The sequence below is a fragment of the Balaenoptera musculus genome, chromosome 11, assembly GCF_009873245.2.
Source record: "Balaenoptera musculus isolate JJ_BM4_2016_0621 chromosome 11, mBalMus1.pri.v3, whole genome shotgun sequence".
NCBI classification, from domain to species: domain Eukaryota; kingdom Metazoa; phylum Chordata; class Mammalia; order Artiodactyla; family Balaenopteridae; genus Balaenoptera; species Balaenoptera musculus.
In genome coordinates, this window is record NC_045795.1 from 102,969,206 (window position 1) to 102,990,198 (window position 20,993).

The 20,993-nt window shown below is 52.9% G+C and overlaps 1 protein-coding gene across 3 annotated transcripts in view; it reads left to right on the top strand.

Annotated features, from left to right (window-relative positions):
* MGLL (monoglyceride lipase) overlaps window positions 1-20,993 on the top strand; it is a 103,678-nt gene that overhangs the window by 62,995 nt on the left and 19,690 nt on the right. For all 3 annotated transcript variants that reach the window (XM_036868539.1, XM_036868540.1, XM_036868538.1), the window contains exons 4-5: window positions 15,255-15,391; window positions 16,609-16,719. In XM_036868539.1, the coding sequence (XP_036724434.1) occupies window positions 15,255-15,391; window positions 16,609-16,719 (248 nt within the window). The remainder of the gene's footprint in view (window positions 1-15,254; window positions 15,392-16,608; window positions 16,720-20,993) is intronic.

Consider the following 20,993-nt stretch of genomic DNA (forward strand, 5'->3'; position numbering starts at 1 on the left):
GGGGCGGGGGCAGGCAGCGGAGGACCCTGTGGTCCTACCACCAGCGCAGGTGAGGGACGCAGCACGAGAGGCCTGGGCTGGAGGCGAGCTGCGGGGAAACATGGCAATGGGACCTGGGAGCCCAGTGAGACGGGAATTTGCCCGGGCTGGACCAGGGAGGGGAGGGGGGGCCGCCGTCTGCACAGGGTGTGAGCAGCTTGGAGAGACTCGGGGCACACAGGAACATCAGATGCTTGGAGGAAGTGGCCGTGGGTACTTAGTTTTGGTTTTTCCCTGAAGGAGAATGAAGACGACGTGCCCATTGGAGCTGGACTCTGCTCCGTGTTGGCCACCCCCCGAGCCCCCTGGCTGTCTCCCCGACCTTCTGGCTCCACCGCTCTCCCTCTTCCATTCCCCCTGATTTGTGCACGTCTGGGCCACCTCTGTCCCAGGCTCCTGGCCACTGAGTGTCCTGTTCTGGTTTTTTAAAAATAAATGTATTTATTTTATTTATTTATTATTTTTGGGTGCACTGGGTCTTCGTTGCTGCGCACGGGCTTTCTCTAGTTGCGGCGAGTGGGGGCTACTCTTTGTTGCGGTGCGCGGGCTTCTCATTGAGGTGGCTTCTCTTGTTGTGGAGCACGGGCTCTAGGCGTGCGGGCTTCAGTAGTCAAGGCACGGGGGCTCAGTAGTTGTGGCTCATGGGCCCTAGAGCGCAGGCTCAGTAGTTGTGGCGCACGGGCTCAGTTGCTCTGCGGCATGTGGGATCTTCCCGGACCAGGGCTTGAACCCATGTCCCCTGCATTGGCAGGCGGATTCTTAACCACTGCCCACCAGGGAAGCCCTCCTGTTCTGTTTAAACTCTGTTCTTTGTGTTTGCTGCAGAAAAGTCAAAGCCACTTTGTTAGCAGGGTGGGTGAAAGCAGGAGATTTCACAGCCGGTCTCCTAGGAGCTGGTGCCCTGTGCAGCCACTCCTTCCATGCTCCACGGCCGGTCCCCACGACAGGCGCCAAGGGGGCTGCTCTGGGTGAGGCTCAGGCCTCCTCGGCCTGAGTGGGGGCCACGTCGTAGAGGGGAGCAGACCCCATGCTGGGACTCAGGCGTCCCCGGACAGGCTTTCCCGTTTCTGGAGTTGCCACCGCAAGGACGAAACGCAAAGTGTGGAAGAAGAGGAGCAGCGTTTGCTGGTTGGCGTTGGCTGTTCTCATCTGCGCTCTCATTTAATCCTCCAGCACCTGCCGGCTAGGATCAGGGCAGTTTTAACTGATGGGAGAAACAGGACCACAACAGGGAAGCCGTTGCCCAAGCTCACAGCCAAAACGCAGCAGGACTTGAACCCACACCTGGTGCCAAAGCTGTGTTCTTTCTTCTTCCAGAAACTCTGCCAGTTGAGGGGTTTACGGGGTCGAGGAAAACATGCGAGTCAGAACGTGGTCTATTTAATCTGTTTTCTAACAAAAATAAAGATGATCTTAAGGACACGGAGAAGGTAGTTTAAAAAGGAAGTATCTGTAAAAGCCAGGTCAGGTCGGGCATTTGCCTGATCCGGGCATATTGTTGCCCATCCCTTTGACATTATATGAAATTTTTTTTTTATTAACATCTTTATTAGAGTATAATTGCTTTACAGTGGTGTGTTAGTTTCTGCTTTATAACAGAGTGAATCAGTTATACATATACATATGTTCCCATATCTCTTCCCTCTTGCATCTCCCTCCCTCCCACCCTCCCCATCCCACCCCTCCAGGTGGTCACAATATATGAAATTTTTTTTAACATTAAACCTTTTTCTGAAGTTTCGAGCTCTTGGGATTGCTGATCTCGTGGAGTTTTGTCCTTTGCCTCCAGCGTCATTTGGGATTTGCCGGGATTTGCCGAGCATCCTGTTATTTTGTCACAGGCTTTTATTCCTTGATCTCGTCGCATCCTGGAGTTTCTGTTGTGAATGCCTCTCCCTGCCCCACAGCTGTTGCCTGTTTATAAGCCACGGGCACTTTCTGTATTCAACTTTCGAGAGATCTGGGTGAAAGGTCTGGCAGTTCTGGGTGATTCTGGCTCACCCAGAGTCGCCCAGAGCCCCGCCTGCTCAAGAGACAGGAAAAGAACGTGATGTGTGGGAAGGGGTGGCTGATCCCACGGGGGAACCGGCCTCGCCCAGTCATCCTGCAGCTTGATACAAAAGGAAGATCATCTCGCTAGACACCACGAACCATAGTTATGACACTTTTTGTCATGCTGTTTCCTCTTATTTATGCAGTGGAGAGTAGGATGTTTTCAAATAAACCCTCTAAATATGAAATCCTGAGAATGCATTATTTCTGAAACGCTGCACCGTTAACAGCCTTTTAGCTGGTTATATTATAAAGCATGTTGTAACAGCTCACAAAAAAAAATATATCTGAGCCGAAATGTGTTTCCATAGCCCATATGCTGAATTCTGGCATCTTTATACCTTTTTCAAGCTGTTGTCAATTAGTAGAGAAATTAATTTCTGTCTTTGTGTCCTTCGTACAGTCGAGCTTGTGTATGGGTGCCGCAGAGAACTCCCCTTTCTCCTCCCATCGAGGGGAGCTCGTGCAGCAGGAGTTCAGGAGATGAAAGCGTGTTGGTCCAGGTGTCCATGATGGAAGCCTGGACCATCAGCAAACAGAAAAAGAGGAAATGGCTTTTGTTGAGGGAAACAAACTGTTTTCCAGGCCAGCAAGCTGTGATCTTGGACTTTTTGCCATATGCACATTTTTTTTAAAGAGAGAGAGGGGAGAGACACAGAAGCAGAACCTCCTGGATCACATGGTATTCCCCGAGAGGCAGCACGAAGGTCCTGTCCAGCCTGCACCAAATCGCCTGTGACCCCTTCGCCCTCCGAGTGTCCTTTTGTCCCACACTCTCTGCTCTTGGAGCCTCACAAGGGCGTTTTTAGCATTGGCGGACTCTGTCGGCTGATGATTGAACATGATTTTTGGTGGCCTTTCAGCTGAAGGATGCAGCTCCTCTACTTTTTTTTTTTTTTTTAAACATCTTTATTGAAGTATAATTGCTTTACAATGGTGTGTTAGTTTCTGCTTTATAACAAAGTGAATCAGTTATACATATACATATGTTCCCGTATCTCTTCCCTCTTGCATCTCCCTCCCTCCCACCCTCCCCATCCCACCCCTCTAGGTGGTCACAGAGCACCGAACAGCTCCTCTACTTTTAACTTGTCTTTGGTCTCGTGGCCTTACTCTTCAGTATAGAACGCTGTTGCGCGTGGGACTTCTGCAGCATGAAATCCCATGATTGGGAATTGTCACAGGAGTGCAGAAAACAAGCCAGACCTTCGTTAGAAACGGGCTTTGAAACACTGATGGCTGAATTTTAAGTAGCATGAACACGTTGCAGCCTAAGGTAGGGAGGATCTATGGGGATTCTGGCATCCTCGTTCCAAAAGAGCATTGAGGGGAACTCAATGGAAGCAGAAAACACAGAACAGTCTCAGGGAAACCTGCCGGACCTGGAATGTGTGCGTTTTCTGTCACACCTCTTCTGGGTGCACCTGGTATGGCCCAAGCAGTCACACAGTTGCTCCTGGCAGTCGGGACTTCCAGCTGGGTCGGCCCAGAGCCCTGGTTATCTTTCGAACCATTGTTTGGGTCACATGTGTGTTCTGTGGCTCTCTCCCTACCACAGGTAGAGAAATGAACTGCCTTTAAAAAAGGAGAGAAAAACATTTGATTACAAGTTCTTCAGACCCAAACAGTAGCTTTCCATAGGGTTTTTACCTGGAAGCAAAGTACCGTAATGGGAAGAAAGTGGGTTTGCTACCTCCTCTAATAAAAAAAGAGCTGTAACTCCCGGTGTGGACGAGGATGTGAGGAAATTCAAATTTCTGTGCTTGGCTGGGGACAACGGAAATTCTCAAGTTGGAAGGCATTTTTGGTTCTATAAATGAGGACTCCCCAAAATATTCATATCCTTTGATCTAGAAATCCCATCTTGGCAAGTTTATCCTGACAGTTCTATAAATATCTGTGAAAAGATGTTCATCTCAGTGTTATTTAGAATAACAAACATTGCTGGCAACCTCAATGCTCCACCATTGAAAGTAAAGTGAGTTTCGATTTTTATCCCCCTGATGGGACATCACGCAGTCAGTATAAATCACAAGTATAAATTATGTGTCAAAGTGGGGGAAATATTACAGTCTTATGTGTTAAGTAGAAAATCAACCCCCTGCCCCAGAGCCTAGCCAAGACCAGACACCCAACAGGTAATTGGGAAGCGTTTGTTCCAGTTGAAGCGGTCGGCTTTTACCTTCTTCCTGCAGCAGCCCCTACAGAGGACCCTTGTCAACTGCAGGACTGACCTCCCGAACCCCATCCTGACGTGTACCCCCTGGATGGGAGGTGAGGGTGCTGACTGAATGAGGAGTCCGGTCGTACTCCCGGCTGCTCTGGCTGGAAAGCACTCCTGGCCACCTCCACCAGGACCTTCTGCCCCACTGTGAGGCCCATGGGTGCCCCAGCGGGAGCCTCTCGCCCGGCAGAGGACACGGTGGCTTTGTCTCGTCTGGGAGAACTCAGGCTGGCTGGGAAGAGCCAGGAGGCCGTGCCAGCCGGCCCTGACCCTGCCGAGGTAGCACCCAGGGCCACAGGCAGGACAGGGAACAGACAGTATGGTTTGGTGGCTTGTTAAAAACATAAGTGGTGACAATGGAGGCGTCCCTCACAATTTGAGTTTTTTTTCTCCCAGTGATGTGTGCTGGAGGGTGTCCCAGGTCAGTTGGTACAGTTCACTTTGGCCGCCACAGAAACGAGACCAGACTTTCGTTGTGTTTACTTCTGCTTGGCGAGGGCAGGACTGGTTTGTTGCTTTAAAAAAAAAAATTTATTTGTTTTGTTTGTTTGGCTGCGCCGGGTCTTAGCTGTGGCGTGTGGGATCTTCAGTTGCTGCATGCGGGCTCTTAGTTGCGGCGTGCATGTGGGCTCTAGTTCCCTGACCAGGGATCGAACCCGGAACCCCTAGTTTGGGAGCACAGAGTCTTAGCCACTGGACCGCCAGGGAAGTCCCTGTTGCTTTTTTTGGTTAATTTTTCATTTCCACAACTAATATTTGCCGTCCACTTTGTGCCCAGCCCTGACCTGTGCACTTCACACAGGTGGTCTCGGTTCACGTTGCCCACGGTCCGAGGAGCGGGGGTGAGGAGACAGGGGCCCAGAGGAGCTGAAACCCTGCAGGAGGCTGCACCCTGTGGGGGCCGGGTTAGGTCCAAGGACGTCTGATCCCAGAGCCGTCCCGTGACCCATACTTGGGCTGCCCGACGCTTTCCTGGCTTTCCCCAGAAATCGGCCTTGAACGTGTGTTACTTCTGTAATCAGAGGAGGGGTGCAGGGTTTTATTATTTAAGTAATATTTTAAATGCAGGCCAACGGATGCAGGTGTTTTTCCTCATTCCCCATGGCGCCTCTGCAATAGAAATTGTTTTTAACGCTGCTGAACGGAACGTTCCACGATGGGGCTGATGAGGCTGAGGGCCTGCGTTTTGACGGTTTGCTCCTTAGTGAATTTAAATTTGCCCCACGTGGCTGTGGCTGCCGCCCCTCCAGAGTCGCTGCCCCATGGCACCCGGGGACCAGGCACCCTCGTCCGGGGCCCCGCCGCCACCCTCCTGCCTGCTCCCCCCGTGACCGAGCTCCGCCCCCCACAGGGAGCCGAGCCTCGCGCCCAGGTGGCCCGTCTTTAACCCCTTCAAGGGCAGGCCCGGGGTGGGGGGTGGTTGGGGCCAGCAGGACGCCCACGGTCCAGCCGATGGCCTTGGCACAGGGCCTCCTGCTGCCTTGTCTGTTGCTCTGACAACACCGGAGGGTGGAGGATGCCCGAGGCCGGACTCCAGGCCCCCCCGCCTCCACCCCATGCGGTGATCCCACGGGACCCCCCACTGGCTCCTTAAGAAGCAGAGCCCTGGGGTATGTTTGCTCCTGCGTCGGCTTGAGGAATCAACAGGAAGGGCCCAGACTTCCCGGGACCACCAGCACGCTGACCTCACCCTCACCTCCTAACTTCATAGCCTCGTGTGCAGTAGTGACGCTGACGCATAATTAACGCCGGTTTTGAGGCTCGAGGATGCTTTCACTGTGTCCTGGGGGTAGTTGGTGTGTCCTGGAGTTGACAACGGCAGGGAACACTGCCCAGAGAACACAGGGCTGCTCTGGGTCCCCGCCCACGTCCTCACCCTGACCAGCAAGGCAGTGAGCGTTTATTGAGCGCTTGCTGTGTGCTGCACTCAGGGCTGACCACTGTGCCTCGCTCTCCCTGACTCCCCACGCACCCTGTGGAGTGGGGTCCACAAGCGCCCCTTGGTGCAGGCGGGGAGGCTGAGCCGGCCGAGGTGAAGTCACCGGCCTGAGCTCACAAGGAGGTGAGGTGGAGCTGACTCCTGACCTCCACCCTCGGCTCTGTCCTCCCTATCCCGTCCTTCCCTGGTTCTCCGGGTCCTTAAATGGGGTGGTGACCCTTCCTCGAGACTTGCGCTGTTGTCATCAAACAGGAGGAGCCACGGGTCCAGGGGCTGGCACAGGGCTGGGAGCTAGTAAGTGCTCCTCTTTTCGCCTTTGTAATATTGTAGCTGAATTTGAACTTGCAGTGGTGTTGGTTCAGTACCCGGATGTGGAAGGGCGTGCCCCCTGCCGGGCCCTGCCTGGGCCTCAGTGTGCAGAGCTGGCCCTTTGTCAAGGGAAGAAGGGGCCGTTTGTCAAGGGCAGAAGGGGTCAGTGGAAGTGACCGCTCTGTGGTCACTTCCATTGACTCTCTGTGGTTGAGAAACGCTGACCACCTTCTGTCTTTTCTGAAAGCTCTGGGGTCCTGACTTCAGCTAGTTTTAGTTGCTGGCATCTCCAAGGCTTTCAGAAAGTTCTGCTTCCTAAATATTGACAATACAACGTCTCCCATCCTGGAGAAAGGGATCTGTGCTTCTTTCTAAAGCAGTTCACTTCACCATGGGTGATCTCCTTTGCTTTTTAAAAGTAGCATTTGTTACAGTTTCAACAGAGGTTAAACTTGGGTTGCCCAGTTTTCATGTTTTTCTGTGGGTTACAGAAGCTCCAAACAAATGTCAGGCAGCACATGGGAGCTTCTGTCATCTGGTGGGGACTGAACAGACCTACCTTAATGTTTTGAGGAGAAAAGTTCTGTTAGATGTTAAATTTATTTTTAGTTAGAAGGAAACTGAGGCGAAAGCAAGCCATGATTATGCAGAGGAGAAATACAGGTTAGACATGCAGAAGAATCTCTGATGGAGAAGAGCACTAAACACCACAACTTACGGGTTTTCTCCTCTGAGACTGTATGGGGATGGAAGTGAGTGTTTGGTGAAGACCCGCTTCCTGCCGGGTGTGCTGTTCTGGCTCGTTTACTCCAGCAGCTTTATGATGAGGTGAGGGGATGTCTCCTGGTTTTACAGACGGGCAAGTGACTAGTGGTAACTCCCATTATAAAATTGGTGTTTCATTCCCTTGCTTTTTTATTCTCTGCTTTTATCACATAGGTTTGGCTCTCTAAAAAATAGTTTGCTTTTGCTTGTTTTTTCATTTTCTTTTTTGTTTTTTTTTAGCTTTCTATAAAATGGCTAAACTTGAATACCTTACTTTCTTTTTTTCACTTTGTATTTTGTTTGTAAGGTTCCTACATGTAGATTTCGTTTACTCATTTTTTCACTACTGTAGAATAATCCCTTTAGCTACAATGTGTCCATTCTCCAGCTGTGACAACAGGCTGTAGCGAAAGATGTTACCCCGTCTCCTATGGTGCCAGCACAGGAATTTCTCTTGGGTGTGTGAACGCCTGGGGGTGGGATGGCTGGGTTGTAAAGTATGGAACTCCAACCTTGCGAGATGCCAGATAGGCTTCCAAAGTGGTTGTACTGGTTTCTCTCTGTGTAACATATACGGGCTGGTGACTCCCTTTAAGTTCGGACACGGGAGCTCAATCAGGTCTCCTCCCGGCCCCTCACAGTGCTCTGTTACACCGGAGCTCGTCCAAGTGGCTTTATTCTCCCTCTGGGTCTGTGTGGCCCTGATTCCCACACGTGGCTCCTGCCCGTCCGGGCCTGTGGTTCTGGCGCCACAGTGGGAAAAGGTCAGAGGCGCCACAGTGACCGTCTGTCTCACTGGCCTGAACCACACGTCCTGCAGGAGTCCCCCTCCTGCTTCGTGCTGGCCTGTGCGCCGGCCAGGAATGCAGGGCCAGCCCCCGCGGGATGGAAGTCCATCCTCTTACTGGTCAGATCTTCCCAGGGAGACAAAGCCACGTCCCTAGAGCCTGGGTCAGGGAAATGCTGTCTGCCTGGAGCCTCCAAAGGAGCAGAGGCGAGAAATGAGAACTCTCTGTTTGTGCAGACTCCCCAGTGGGGAGCGTGTGGTCCGCAGTTAGGGCCCTGCTGTGGACCCCTCACCAGACAGGGCGTGGCGATGCTTTTGCTGTGAAAATGGCAAAATTGGGAGCCTGGTACCCCAGTGTCTAGAGGAAACCATGTCATCGTTTAGACTTGCGGGCCTGGTGTGAACGCCTGCCTGTGTTTTCAATCACACACGCCCATCTCTTCTGATTAAAACAGGAAGAACGTTTGAGGTAGATGTAGGGGTAGAATAGAAGAGCGCAGAGGCAGCATGTTGAGTCACCACCGTGTAGGGGGGCGGGCTCTGGAGCAGACTTCCCTGGGTCAGATCCAGCCGTGCCGCGAGGCCCTGGTCTCCTTGTTGGCAAGGGAAGTGGCAGTAAAAGCACCAGATTTGGAGTCTGAAATCAGTGCTTGAGGCCTTGCCCGGCCTGTAACTCACCGGGAAGCTGAGCTCCATCCATTCTGTTCGAGGGTCACTTATCTCTGCTAGAAAATGGGGGAAAGAATCTCTAACTCATGGGGTTGTGAGGATCAAGTGAAATAACCCTGGGAAAAGGGCTGTGCAAATTACAACCTGCTGTGTAAATATCGGGTGTCGTCATTACTGGTTTTTTAATGCTTTGTCTCTCCTTCCTTACTCGAGGCTACGTTTCACCAGATTTTTCTTCTCTAAGAAAAGAGTACTAAGCAGAACTGGTTCCCTAAGAAAAGGGAAGTCAGATGCTCATTTCTTCCTGTTCCAGCTTTAACAGGATCATCAGCTCTCTGGATACGTCCTCGTGATCTCTTTTTAGCACACGGTGGTGCCGTGGAAAGTTATTTCAGGTAGAAATATTTTGTATGAGACAAAGAGACAGGGATTATTTCATCATTCAACAAAGAATTATTAACTACTTAATTGTGCACGGAATACGACGCTAGAGTGTTTTGAGGGTCCTTGGGATTGGTTTTAATCAGATGTGGTGAGACACACAGATATGGAAATGGCTGTCACGAGGGAGAATTGATTATATTCACAATTCCCTAGAAAGGGGGCAGGGCACCCCACACAGGGCCACTCAGGGAAGCACCAGGGCTGGTCAGGAGGCAGAGGGAGTGGGGGGAATGTAGACGGGAGCCTTTACTGCATTTTCTACGAGGAGGAATGGTGAGGCAGGCTGAGCAGGCTGAGGGTTGGCTGGTTTGAATAATTTCAGTGGGCTCGCGGGCTTAGGGGCTGCCCTGGTTGTCCGGTACCTGGCCCTGAGCGACAAGGACAGCAGGAGAGTAGCCCAGAAAGTGAGAGGTGGGATGTGGGCTCTGGGCGGGTTGGTTTGCATGTGAAAGGCCAGCTCACAGGCCAGTTCTTTCCTGTCTCTAGAAATTCGCTAACCCTGGGAGCAGCAGTTCCTCCAGGGACAGCTTTAACCAGACGGTAAAGCATCAAAATACAGAAAATAAAAAACACAGTACATAGCAGAATCAGGGCAAACAAAACAAAAAATATGCTGGATATAAGGCTTGTGATGCAGGGTTCTTTCTTGTAAAAAATATGAGGAAAAGAATTTTAATTGCAAATGCAGAACTGTTGCTCGGTATACGTGGCGGGAAAGGAAATGTATCGATCAGTGTGGCCAGGGTAATGGAGATGAATCTCTGGTGAGTGGCCATTATGGAAATACTGGCTACAGTTCATTTCAACAGGTGTATAGCAGGCACCTGCCCCCTGCCAGGCCATTGCGAGGAGCCCTGAGGAATATGCAGGAGAACAGAATGGGATCCTTGATCCCGAGGTCAGCCCTGGCAGGTGTGGGGCACGTGCGGGCCCAGCCTCCTCCTCGAGTCCGTGGCAGACGTCACCAGTCGCCCACAGCGCAGTGCCGTGGGGGCCGCCAGCCACCCATCAGAGCTGCTTGTCAGCCGGGCTCTAGGGACCCTCGGTCCCTGGGGGAGGAGTGGTGCTGGAGGAGCGAAGGGGGGGGCGCTCCAGTCAGCTCACCTGTGATAGAGACAAGACCTGGTCGGTGGGGGGGGGGGGGGAAGGAGACACTTGCACCTGTGTGGAGGGAATTGACTCCATGGAAGGGTTAGGAGTGGCGATGGGCCTTAAAGGATTTGCTCCTGGCCTGGTGCAGGGCTGAGGGCCCGCAGCAGGGGGCTGCTGTATGAGAGGCGCAGCAGAAGAGCTTGGATGTGCTTTGAGGGACAGCGGCAGGGAGGTGTGAGTGTGGCTCTGATGGTGCTTTCTAGTGCGGGAGCAGGACCAGTCGGAGCCTTTACCCGAGGCCCCGAAAACGGCTGGCACCCGAGGACCGAGCTCTGAGGCAGTGGAGACGCTGACCCCTGCAAGGTCAGAGCAGCTTCCAGAGGGGTGCGGAGGGGGTCAGGGCAGGCAGGGGGGCTGGGTGGGAAGCTCTCGCCAGGTAAAAGGCGATGAGCGTCTCACCCCTTGCAAGTGGCATAGGCATGCAAAGGCGCAGGCCAATCCAGGGGGCTGAGGACCTAGAAGTCTGGAAGGGTTTGGGGGCCAGCTCGACAGAGGGTAGAATGAAGGTCAAAGACAGCAGGCCTGTTTTGAGCCTGAATGATTCAGAAGGTGAATGGAACCCAGGAGCAGAGCCACTTTGGAAGCTGTCAGGGGACTCTTCTGACCAGGGGTTCACGAGGCGGACCTGCAGCTCTGGAAGGAGCGTGCCGGAGCTGGAAGAGCGGGCGGGCGGGCGGGCAGTGCGCATCGTGGGGAGAGGCAACCACGGGACGGGGGAGAGGGGCAAGGGAGAGTTTGCGGGCGGCCGGGGCGGGTAGCACTGCAGTGCCTTCGTCACGGGGGCTGACGTGTGAGCAGGCAGACAGCAGAACCGAGCAGCAGTGCAGAGATAGGCCAGACCCGAGTCGAAGGGGAGCCTTCGTATGGGATCGGGCGGACACCATAGTTCAGCGAGGCGATGAAGGACTTCTTCATAAATTCTGCTAGAACAGTTAGGAACCATTTAGGAGCTTGATAGGGGTGGTTGAACAACATTGTGGATATACAAAATGCCACCGAATTGGTACACTTTACAGTGGTTAACGTTATGTTATGTGAACTTCACCTCGATTTTAAGAAGAAAAGAACCATCAGGAAAGAGGTCCTGTCTCACACCACGTTCCACAATAAGCTGCAGGTGGATCAAAGATTAACATGTAGAAAATGAAACCAAATCTGGAGATGATGGTGGCGATGGTTGCACAAAAGTGTGAATGTACTTAATGCCACTGAGCTGTGCACCTGAGAAAGGTTAATGTAGGACTTCCTGGCGGTCCAGTGGTTAGGACTCTGCGCTTCCACTGCAGGGGGCCCGGGTTCGATCCCTGGTCGGGGAACTAAGAATCCCACATGCCGTGTGGTGTGGCCAAAAAAAAAAGGTTAATGTAAATTTTATGTTATGTATATGTTATCCCCCCCACAAGAAATGAAACCATAAAGGAACTCATAGAAAAAATGCTGAGTTCCTTTATACCCCTGGAGTAGAGAAGGCTTTTATAACTAAGAATCAAAACTCAGAAGCCATAAAAAGAAAAGATTGATAATTTTTTTAAGGGTTTGTTTTTTTTTTTTAAAGCAACTAGTGCTCAAGCTTTTTTTTTAATGAATTTATTTTTTATTTATTTATTTTTGGCTGCGTTGGGTCTTCGTTGCTGCATGTGGGCTTTCTCTAGTTGCGGCAAGCGGGGGCTACTCTTTGTTGCGTGCGTGGGCTTCTCACTGCGGCGTCTTCTCTTGTTGTGGAGCACGGGCTCTAGGCGCGTGGCCTTCAGTAGTTGTGGCGCATGGGCTCTAGAGCACAGGCTCAGTAGTTGTGGTGCACGGGCTTAGTTGTTCAACGGCACGTGGGATCCTCCCGGACCAGGGATCAAACCCGTGTCCCCTGCATTGGCAGGCGGATTCTTAACCAATGCACCACAAGGGAAGTCCCAAGATTGATAAGTTTTTCAAATAAAAATCTTCTGTAGCTTAAACACAACATCAAGTCAAAGGACAAATGACCAACTCATATACAAAGAACTCTTAAATATCAAGAAATGCAAAACCCTGCAAGCAAAGACAGAAATTCTCAGTTTACCAGAAAACAAATACAAGTGACTCTTGAAATATAAGGAGATGTTCGACCTATACTTTCTCCTCTGTCTTAAGGGCAAGAATCCAAACACTGAACGACTTGCTTTGTTGGGAGGCTGATAGATTCAACCCAGCACAACCCACATGGACGGGAAGTGGGCAACTTCTACTGAAATGGCACCCGCATGCACCTTTCAACCAAACAACCTTGCCACCTAGACATACACCCTGAAGGCGCACCTTCACAAAGATGGGATAAAACATTCCCAGTGATTCATTACAGTCAGATGTTTAATAAACGAGAGATTGGATGTCACACAGATGATTTTTGATGAGAGATGGCCAGAATAAGCTGTACTTCACCCACACAGAGGAGCACTGCACAGCCCTAAGACAGAGGAAGAACTCTTGGCCTGTTTGTGATAACGAAGTAATCTCCAGAATACGTTAAAAGTGAAAAAAACTGGCGTAGAATAGGGTGGATCTGTAGCATGCTACCTTCTATTAAAAAAAAAAAAAAAGATAATTTTCTTATTTTTGCAAAAACAATTGCTTTGAAAGAAGAAACAGTAAATAGTTAAAATGATTAGCCATGGGGAACAAGAGGGGAGAGGTGGAGGAGACAGGAATAGAAGCAAGATGTCACTGGATGAATCTTTTTTTATTTTTCTAACTTTTGAACCAGGTAAATGTTTACGTATTCACAAAAAAAAATAAAATTGAAAAGTAAAACAGCAAAATCTATAGTTGTGAACAAATTTATTTTGAAACTAATGAATCTAATCGTATATCAAGTTAGTAACGTAAGCACACAGAGAAAATAATGATCACGTATTTGTAATAATTCGAACTTTAAACATAATACTCTGGGGCTTCGCCGGTGGTGCAGTGGTTAAGAATCTGCCTGCCAATGCAGGGGACACAGGTTTGAGCCGTGGTCCGGGAAGATCCCACATGCCGCGGAGCAGCTAAGCCCATGCGCCACAACTACTGAGGCTGCGCTCTGGAGCCCGTGAGCCACAACTACTGAGCCCTGGTGCCACAACTACGGAAGCCCGTGCACCTAGAGCCCGTGCTCCACAGCAAGAGAAGCCACTGCAGTGAGAAGCCCGTGCACCACAACGAAGAGTAGTCCCTGCTCGCCGCAACTAGAGAAAGCCTGTGCGCAGCAACGAAGACCCAACCAATGCGGCCAAAAATTAAATAAATAAATAAGTTAATTAATTAATTTTTTTTAATGGCAGTATTAAACATAATACTCTGGCCATATCATTACTGAACTATCTTCCAAGGACGGGGGGTGGGGTAGGAGAGTATTGTTCAGTGGGTGTATCAGTCAGCTTGGGCTGCCATAACAAAGTACCCCAGACTGAGTGACGTAAACGATAGCAATTTATTTTCTGAAAGTTCTGGAGGCCGGAAGTCCAAGATGAAGGTGTCGACAGGGCTGGTTCCTCCTGAGGCCTCTCTCCTGGGCTTGCAGACGGGCGTCCCTCTGTGTGTGTCTGTGTCCTAATCTCCTTTTCTTACAAGGACACCAGTCAGATTGGGTTAGGGGCAAGCCCAGCGAACTCATTTTAACTTAATCACCTCTTTAAAGACCTGTCTCCGAACACAGTTATGTTCTGAGCTGTGGGGTTTAGGACTTCAGCACGTGAAGGGAGTGGGGAAGGGGGGTGCAGTTCAGCCTGCGCCAGGAGCATGCGGTTTTAGTTTGAGGAAGGTGGGAAGGTTCTGGGGGTGCATGGTGGCGACGGTTGTACAGCAGTGTGATGTGCTCGATACTGCTGAGCTTGCACTGAAAGATGGTGAAGATGCTATGTTTTACCCCAGTAAAAAATAAAAATGAATTTAAGGGGGCTGAGGGTGCCGCTGAGAGGGTGACAGAAGGGGGCCCCAGGCTGTGTGCGGTGGGCGCTCGTGGGGGACGGACAGCAGGAAACAGGAGTTCGTGGTCTGACCACACAGAGGGTTTCCAAGTTTGAGGTCTGGGCGGCCAGCCGTTCCAGCCGCTGTGAGCAACCCCCCCACTCTCCATCCGTGAAGCGGGCGGCATGGTCACTGCAGCTCTGGGCAGGTCCGCTTGCTGTGCTTCCTTGTGCTCCGGGAGATCCTCCTTGTTTGCAGTTTTCAAACCCTCACATTGCGTGGTTTCTATGGCGACTGACGTTCCTCCGAGAGGGGAGCGTGGAGGGACCCTCAGAACACAGGGAAGTGAACAGCACGGATGTGGGACAGGCAGTACAATCCAGGAGGGAGGGAGCATGACCTAGTTTTACGGCTGCTTCGCTGAGAAGATTCTGGCAGGCGCACTTGACTGTCTTATGTCTGTCACGCTGTCTTCACCAGGAGCTTTAAAGGGAGGTGACAGGATGCAGCACTTTACCTGGTGAAAAGCTAACGCTTGGAAACAACTGTGAGGGTCAAGGACTTGGGAAAGCCCGAGGAGCTCCGATCCTCGTCCGTCTTGTTTCTGGCCACTTGGCGAGAAGCGAGGCCTAGTGAGACTCCACGTGCCTGTCCTTTCTTTCTTCCTGGGATACGGCCACAAGGAAGGCATCCTGGCTGCGTGGACAGGCTTTGTGATGTTCACATCCTGGCTCGTGACTTCTGGCTGTGTGATCTTGGGCACGTTCCTTAATCTCTCTGTGCTTCAACGTCCTAATCTGTAAAATGCGGGGAGAAGAATTCCCACGGTCAAGAGTGCTTGGAAGGACTTGGTGGGTCTTCCCTAAAGAGTGGCTGGTAATTCCGTGTGGAGACCCCTGGGCTTGGCAGGAGTCAGCCTCTGGTAACTGGTTCTGTTTCCCGTTCTCTTCCAGTCGGCCACGGGCAGAGCGAGGGGGAGAGGATGGTGGTGTCTGACTTCCAGGTTTTCATCAGGGACGTGTTGCAGCACGTGGACGTTGTGCAGAAGGACCACCCAGGGCTTCCCATCTTCCTCCTGGGCCACTCCATGGTGAGCAGACCCCGGAAGAGCCCTCTAAGTCAAGCCGGGCCCCAGCCCCAGCCCCAGCCCTGCGGTGGGTGGAGGCTGAGGGTCCCGGGATGCAGGGGGCCGCCCTGCCTCTGGCCCCATCGCTCTCTGCCTGGCCAGCACGGCCCCCTCTGGGAGTTCCCAGACAATTTATGCTCAGGAAACGAGGGCCAGCATCTTGGAGGCAGCCCCAGAGAAGCTCACCTCCGCCCGTTCCTTCCTGCCAGGGCCCAAGGCGCCAGGAAGGTGCCACTTCATGGTGGGGCCCCAAGGGCACTTCTCCCTGCACGGCCGCATCTCAGGGCGGGAGGGCCCCTCAGTCAGCCTGTGGAGAAACACAGGTCCTGTGCGTCCTGCCCGTTTCAGAGTCACACAGTACACGTGGGAATTAGGACGGGCTTCCAGAGGAAACAAGTCCTTACACGTCATTCTAAATCCCTTGCACCTTTTATATACATTAAACCCCCTAAGAATCAACCAACTATAATCTTTAAATCAGGGCTCTTCAAACTGGCAGCATCCAGGCCAAATCTGCCTCTAGACCCCCTGCCCCAATGGCTGGCAAAGAACGTTTTGAGCTACTTGATTTTGAAATCCGGGTGACTTTTCACTCCCTTCCACCCCGGTCACGGTCGGGCTCTGTTCCTACGCGTCAGTTACCTGCCTGGCCCTTGTAAGCATGTGTGATTTCAGCCCTTGGTTCAGATACCTTCAGCTTTAGTAAATAGCCAAGGCCGCATGCCTTCAGCACCACCCACGTTCACTAACTATTTTTCTTGGAACCTAAATTTCTGGGACCTTTACTGAACCAGGAAAACAAAAAAAGTGTAACAATCTCTTATTATCATCAGATTTTTTTCAGATCTCATATTAAGGCTGACGGAATGGGTGAATTGGGGGTCTGCCAGCTTTTGGCTTGAAATGAAATAGAAATATGTTATTGTTTAACTTGCAGCCCACAAGCAGGAACCTTATTTAGATCTCTCTGAAGTGTTTGCTGTTGAAAAACCCGGAGAAAAAAACATGTGAAAACAAGTAATTGCAGGTCCAGTTTATCCAACATTTGAGGGTGTCTATTCCAAGGTACTGTCCTTGGGGCTCTGGGCCGGGACTGCAGCCCAGCCGGAGACCCGCGATGGGGCGGTTAAGAGCCCACGCTGGCGACGCCCACACCCACATGCTGCCCGTTCTCGTTGCAGGGAGGTGCCATCACCATCCTCACGGCCGCAGAGAGGCCCGGCCACTTCTCCGGCATGGTTCTGATCTCCCCGCTGGTTCTTGCCAATCCCGAGTCTGCCACGACTTTCAAGGTAAACGAACTTCCGGTTCCGTGAGACGCCTGCAGCTTCCCTGGCCCCGGGGCGTCCGTTCACAGCTAGAGTCTGGGGGAAAGGGCTTCTCCCACGATTGTGATAAGGTTTGGACAAGTAGCAAGCATTGTTGTCCCTGGAAGTCTGTAGTTTCTCAAGTCAGGTACTTTTTTTCCCAAAGACAAAAGGAAAATGACTTCCTGCTTGTGCATGTTTCGTTGGTGAACGTTAGAAGGAGGAAAGGTTACGCGGGTTAGGAATCCAGCGAAGGGGCCTCTGTTAACAAGCCATGTGCTGGGCTGGAGCTCATTTCCGGGGACCGTTGGCCAGCCTCGGCCACGGTCTGTGGACAGTGGAGCTGCAGGCAGTTAGTGATGTGACAGCGCCGGCCGCCTTGGCTGTGGTGCTCTCCATCCCTGAGCACTTTCACCTCTGACCTATCGGATCCTCCATTCTGTTTTTTTGGCTGTTATGTTCCACACGGCACAACCAGTGGTTCCCGCGTTGAGCTGGGCCTCCTCCCCCTGAGGAAGGAGGTGGGACTCGTGGCCTCAGCAGGGCTGCTGGGTTGCTGACACATTATGCACCTGAAGTTTCAGAGACAGGTAACCCGGTGAGAGTGGGGAATCCCAGCCCCGAGTCTCCCCGAGCAACGGTCAGTCTTCCTGGACGCTGGGGGGCACTGCTGCCCCCGAGCCGGTTCTCAGGACTCTCAAAGGAGCACGAGGGGTGAGTGAGGCAGTGGGTCAGGATCATTCAAGGGTCCTGGTCCGAGTAGAGTAAGCAAGACCAGGATCGCAAAAAGAGGGGGTCCCCACGGCGCGCCGCATGCTTTGATTCGTGGTTTGTTCTGCCCAGTGAGTGCTGGGCACGTGCTGGGCTTACACGTGAATCATCTCCCTTGGCTCCCACCCTCACCCCTGGGAGGGGTCGAGGCCTGCGTTTTACGGTCGGGACGAGTGAGGCTTGGAAGGGACGAGCGACTCTCCAGGTCCACACCCCAGGGTGGTGGGTTGGGATCTGGGACTGTCCTCTCCTCTCCTCTCCCCATCAAGGGTGTTTTCCCAGAGAAGAAAGTGGGTGTTTCCTGCAACGGATGTTTTCCCTTTGGGAAGAGTCCAGGACCATGGGGATTTTTGGATGAAGTGCACCAGGGGATCAGGGCAGCTGGGCCCCAAAGTGGAGCCCACAAGCTTTCCCCCGAGTCACTGGCAAAGGGGGAACTTCTGGGCCAGGCCACCAGCGTGACCTTCCGAGCCTGCCGCTAATAGATCACCTTGTCAAATCAGGAGCCAGGTGTCCCCGGGGGGTGCAAGTCTCCTCTCATTAACCGAGACAAATGAGATTGCCCGTTGCCCCCAGACCAGAGGACACATCCTCCCCACCGTGAAATCTGTTGCTGCTCCGGGCTTTGGCAGTTCTGACTGACATCCTGTGATTCGTCTGCCACCCCCGGACCACGGGCTTACCCTCCACGTCCCGCCTGACAGCCTTCTGAAGCAGTCTCACAGAATCTTTGTTTAAAATTTAATTGACACATTCTTGTAATAATACGTCTGTACGGTTCAAAATGTGAGAGAGGGAAAGGGCATGAGTGGAGCCTCCTCCCGGTTGCAGGCGGGCAGCCAGTTAGCAGAGTGTGTGCATCTCTGCGGGTGCGCACACCCCAGCGGGTCCCTGTGTTTCACACACGTGGGAACACGCTCTCTGTGCTTCCTGTTTTGTTCTTTTGGTGGCCTCTTTGTTTTTGTGGGTGGGGTTTAGTTTGGTCATTTTCCTTTGTGATACCTCTTGGTGCATAGGACTAGGAAAGGCCTCGCTGCAGGCCTTGGGTCAGGTGAGGCCCAAGGGGGATGGCCCTGGGTCAGGTGAGGTGCCCTGCAGGGATGGGCCTGGGTCAGGTGAGGCCCCCTGCAGGGATGGGCCTGGGTCAGGTGAGGACCCAGTGACTGGCCTTTGGGTCTTCCCAGTGGTTCACTCTTACAGACCCCAAAGACAGCCTCCTGGAGACCACCCTGGCTGAGGGGGAGGAGGGGACCCTTCCCTGGCTGGAGTCACACTGTCAGGGCGCAGAGCACAGGGCAGTGTCCTGTTCTGTGACTCTTCTCCCAGAGCGAGGCTCCTTGACAGGTCACAGGTTTGTTTCATGGCAGCCAGTTCCTGATGGAGAGATTTTGAAAATCATTACAGCCAGCAGCATGAGATACCCAAGGCTTGGAGCACAGACGGGCTTGTGGAAGATGACAGCTCCCCGCTCCAGACGTGGGAATGCCAGACCACCCCCCACCCCAGATCCCGCACATCTGGTTCCTCCTCCATTTTCAGCAAGCTGGGGTATATTTAGCCTGGGGAAGAGACAAGGAGGACAGAGTCTCCTGGCCCCAAATGCTGTCTGTGTTCAGATCGTGGTGGAAGCAGGAGAAATTGAGAAACAAAAGCCCTGTGCATCAGAACAAGTCTCAGTGGTTAATGGGAGGTTTCATGGGGATTGTCTCATGCCCCCGGGCATGCTCTGGGGAAGGCAGCACTGCAGCCAGCCCTGGGGACAGAGGGGAACCCTTGAGAACAGGTGTCACACCCTGAGCTCGCCAGGCCTTGTCCCCGGGCTGCAGGTTAACCCAGTCCTTTCTCTGGGGAAGAACCCGACATCCCCCTGGATTTCTGCCCCGGGTCAGGGCGGGGACTCAGCCTGCCCAGAGGGTAATCCTCTAAATGACCTTCTCTGCCTGTTGCCTGGAGGCTGCCCCCTGGGGTCAGGTCCGAGATGCGGGAGCCATCCCCAGTGCTTCCGGATGCTTCTCCACCCGCCCGCCAACCAGGGCGCCTGGCCAGGTGGGGCTTGAGTGGCCGCCGTGTACCCAGCACTCATGCCAGACACGCACCATCTTATTTCCGCCCCCCCGCCTCCCATTTACAGACGAGGAAATGAGGCTGATTGTCTCGCTCAAGGTCGGCGTGAGCTCTGGCTCGGGCGGCAGGCGTGGCAGGATGCCCCCTTCACCCCGAAACTGCCCTGGGTCACCTCTAGCCCGCGTCCCGTCTAAATGCCACTCTGCTGCTTTCAGTTGCCAGAGCCCGGAAGGCCCTGGAGCAGAGGGGCGGAGGAGGGACACGGAAGGGGTCTGGGGAATGGCCACTCATTCAAACTTCAGGTAAAGTTAGACTCAGGAGTCAGGGCTTAGCTAGGTCATGAACTGGCCCCTGAGTCTGGCAACAGTGATGCACCGGGGGTGTTGTTACCTCTGTGAGGCATGCGGGCTTCCTGTTGTCTGCCGGGAGGTGCGCTCTCCCCCAGCCCAGAGACTCTGGACTGTGTCCCGGCCATGCTACTCCTGCGCCCACGGAGGCCTGCACTTCTGGCCTCCTGTGCGCGGGTCAGCCTGTTGAGCTGCTGTAGAAAAGCGAGTGTAATTACTTCCCTCGTGTCAAGTCTTTTAGTGGCAGCAGCTTAAAAATGATCTTCGGGAGCCATTAAAACCTTTCGGATCAATAAAGGCATTTGTGCAAGTCACTAGCACTTAAAGTGATGGGGCTGCAGTTAACCCAGGGGCAGGCCAAGGACATGTGACCGTCCGCTCGCTTGCTTGTCGGGGGTGGACCTCACTTCCGGGAGAGTCATCCTCTTTTGTAGCTGAGATAGTTTGGGGCTCCAGCTGTCACCTGGTTCCGCAGGTCACCTCCTTCCTGGGGTCCCCACTCTGAATGACATCAGCGTTTGCTCAGTCAACCAAGGAGTGTTGGTGGAGCTTCCCCTTGGGGCCGGAAACCAGAGGGCAGTTAGGGACGAGCTCTGGAGGAATTAGGTGTCACGCAACCTCCTAGCAGCCCTTCAAGCTTTGTTTCATTTTCTCCATTTTAGAAATGGAAACACTGAGGATCGTAGACCTTCTCTGGGATTCAGAACCAGAGTTCGAATCCCACTTTGCCCAGCTCTGAGTCTCCAGGACCGATTCCCCCACTTCATTACCTTCCGTTTCCAGGGCTGGGGTCCAGCGACTGTGTGTCAGTCGTCATGGGTCTTGGCCCCCAAATTGTCCTCAGGCGATGTGCCCTGGGGCCCCGTTGAGTCGGGGTCACTGGGACCTCTGTGGTGGCACAGACCTGACTTAGCCTGTTGGAGTCACGATGAGGGTGGGGTCTCTCCTCCAGGGGGCCCGGCAGGGGTCGCCCCTCTCCTGAGCTGGACCCGGGGCTCTCTCCACGCCCCTGCAGGGTTGTCCGAAGAGTTCGGAACACTTACTCAAAATGGCATCAAGATCAGTAATATCTTGCAT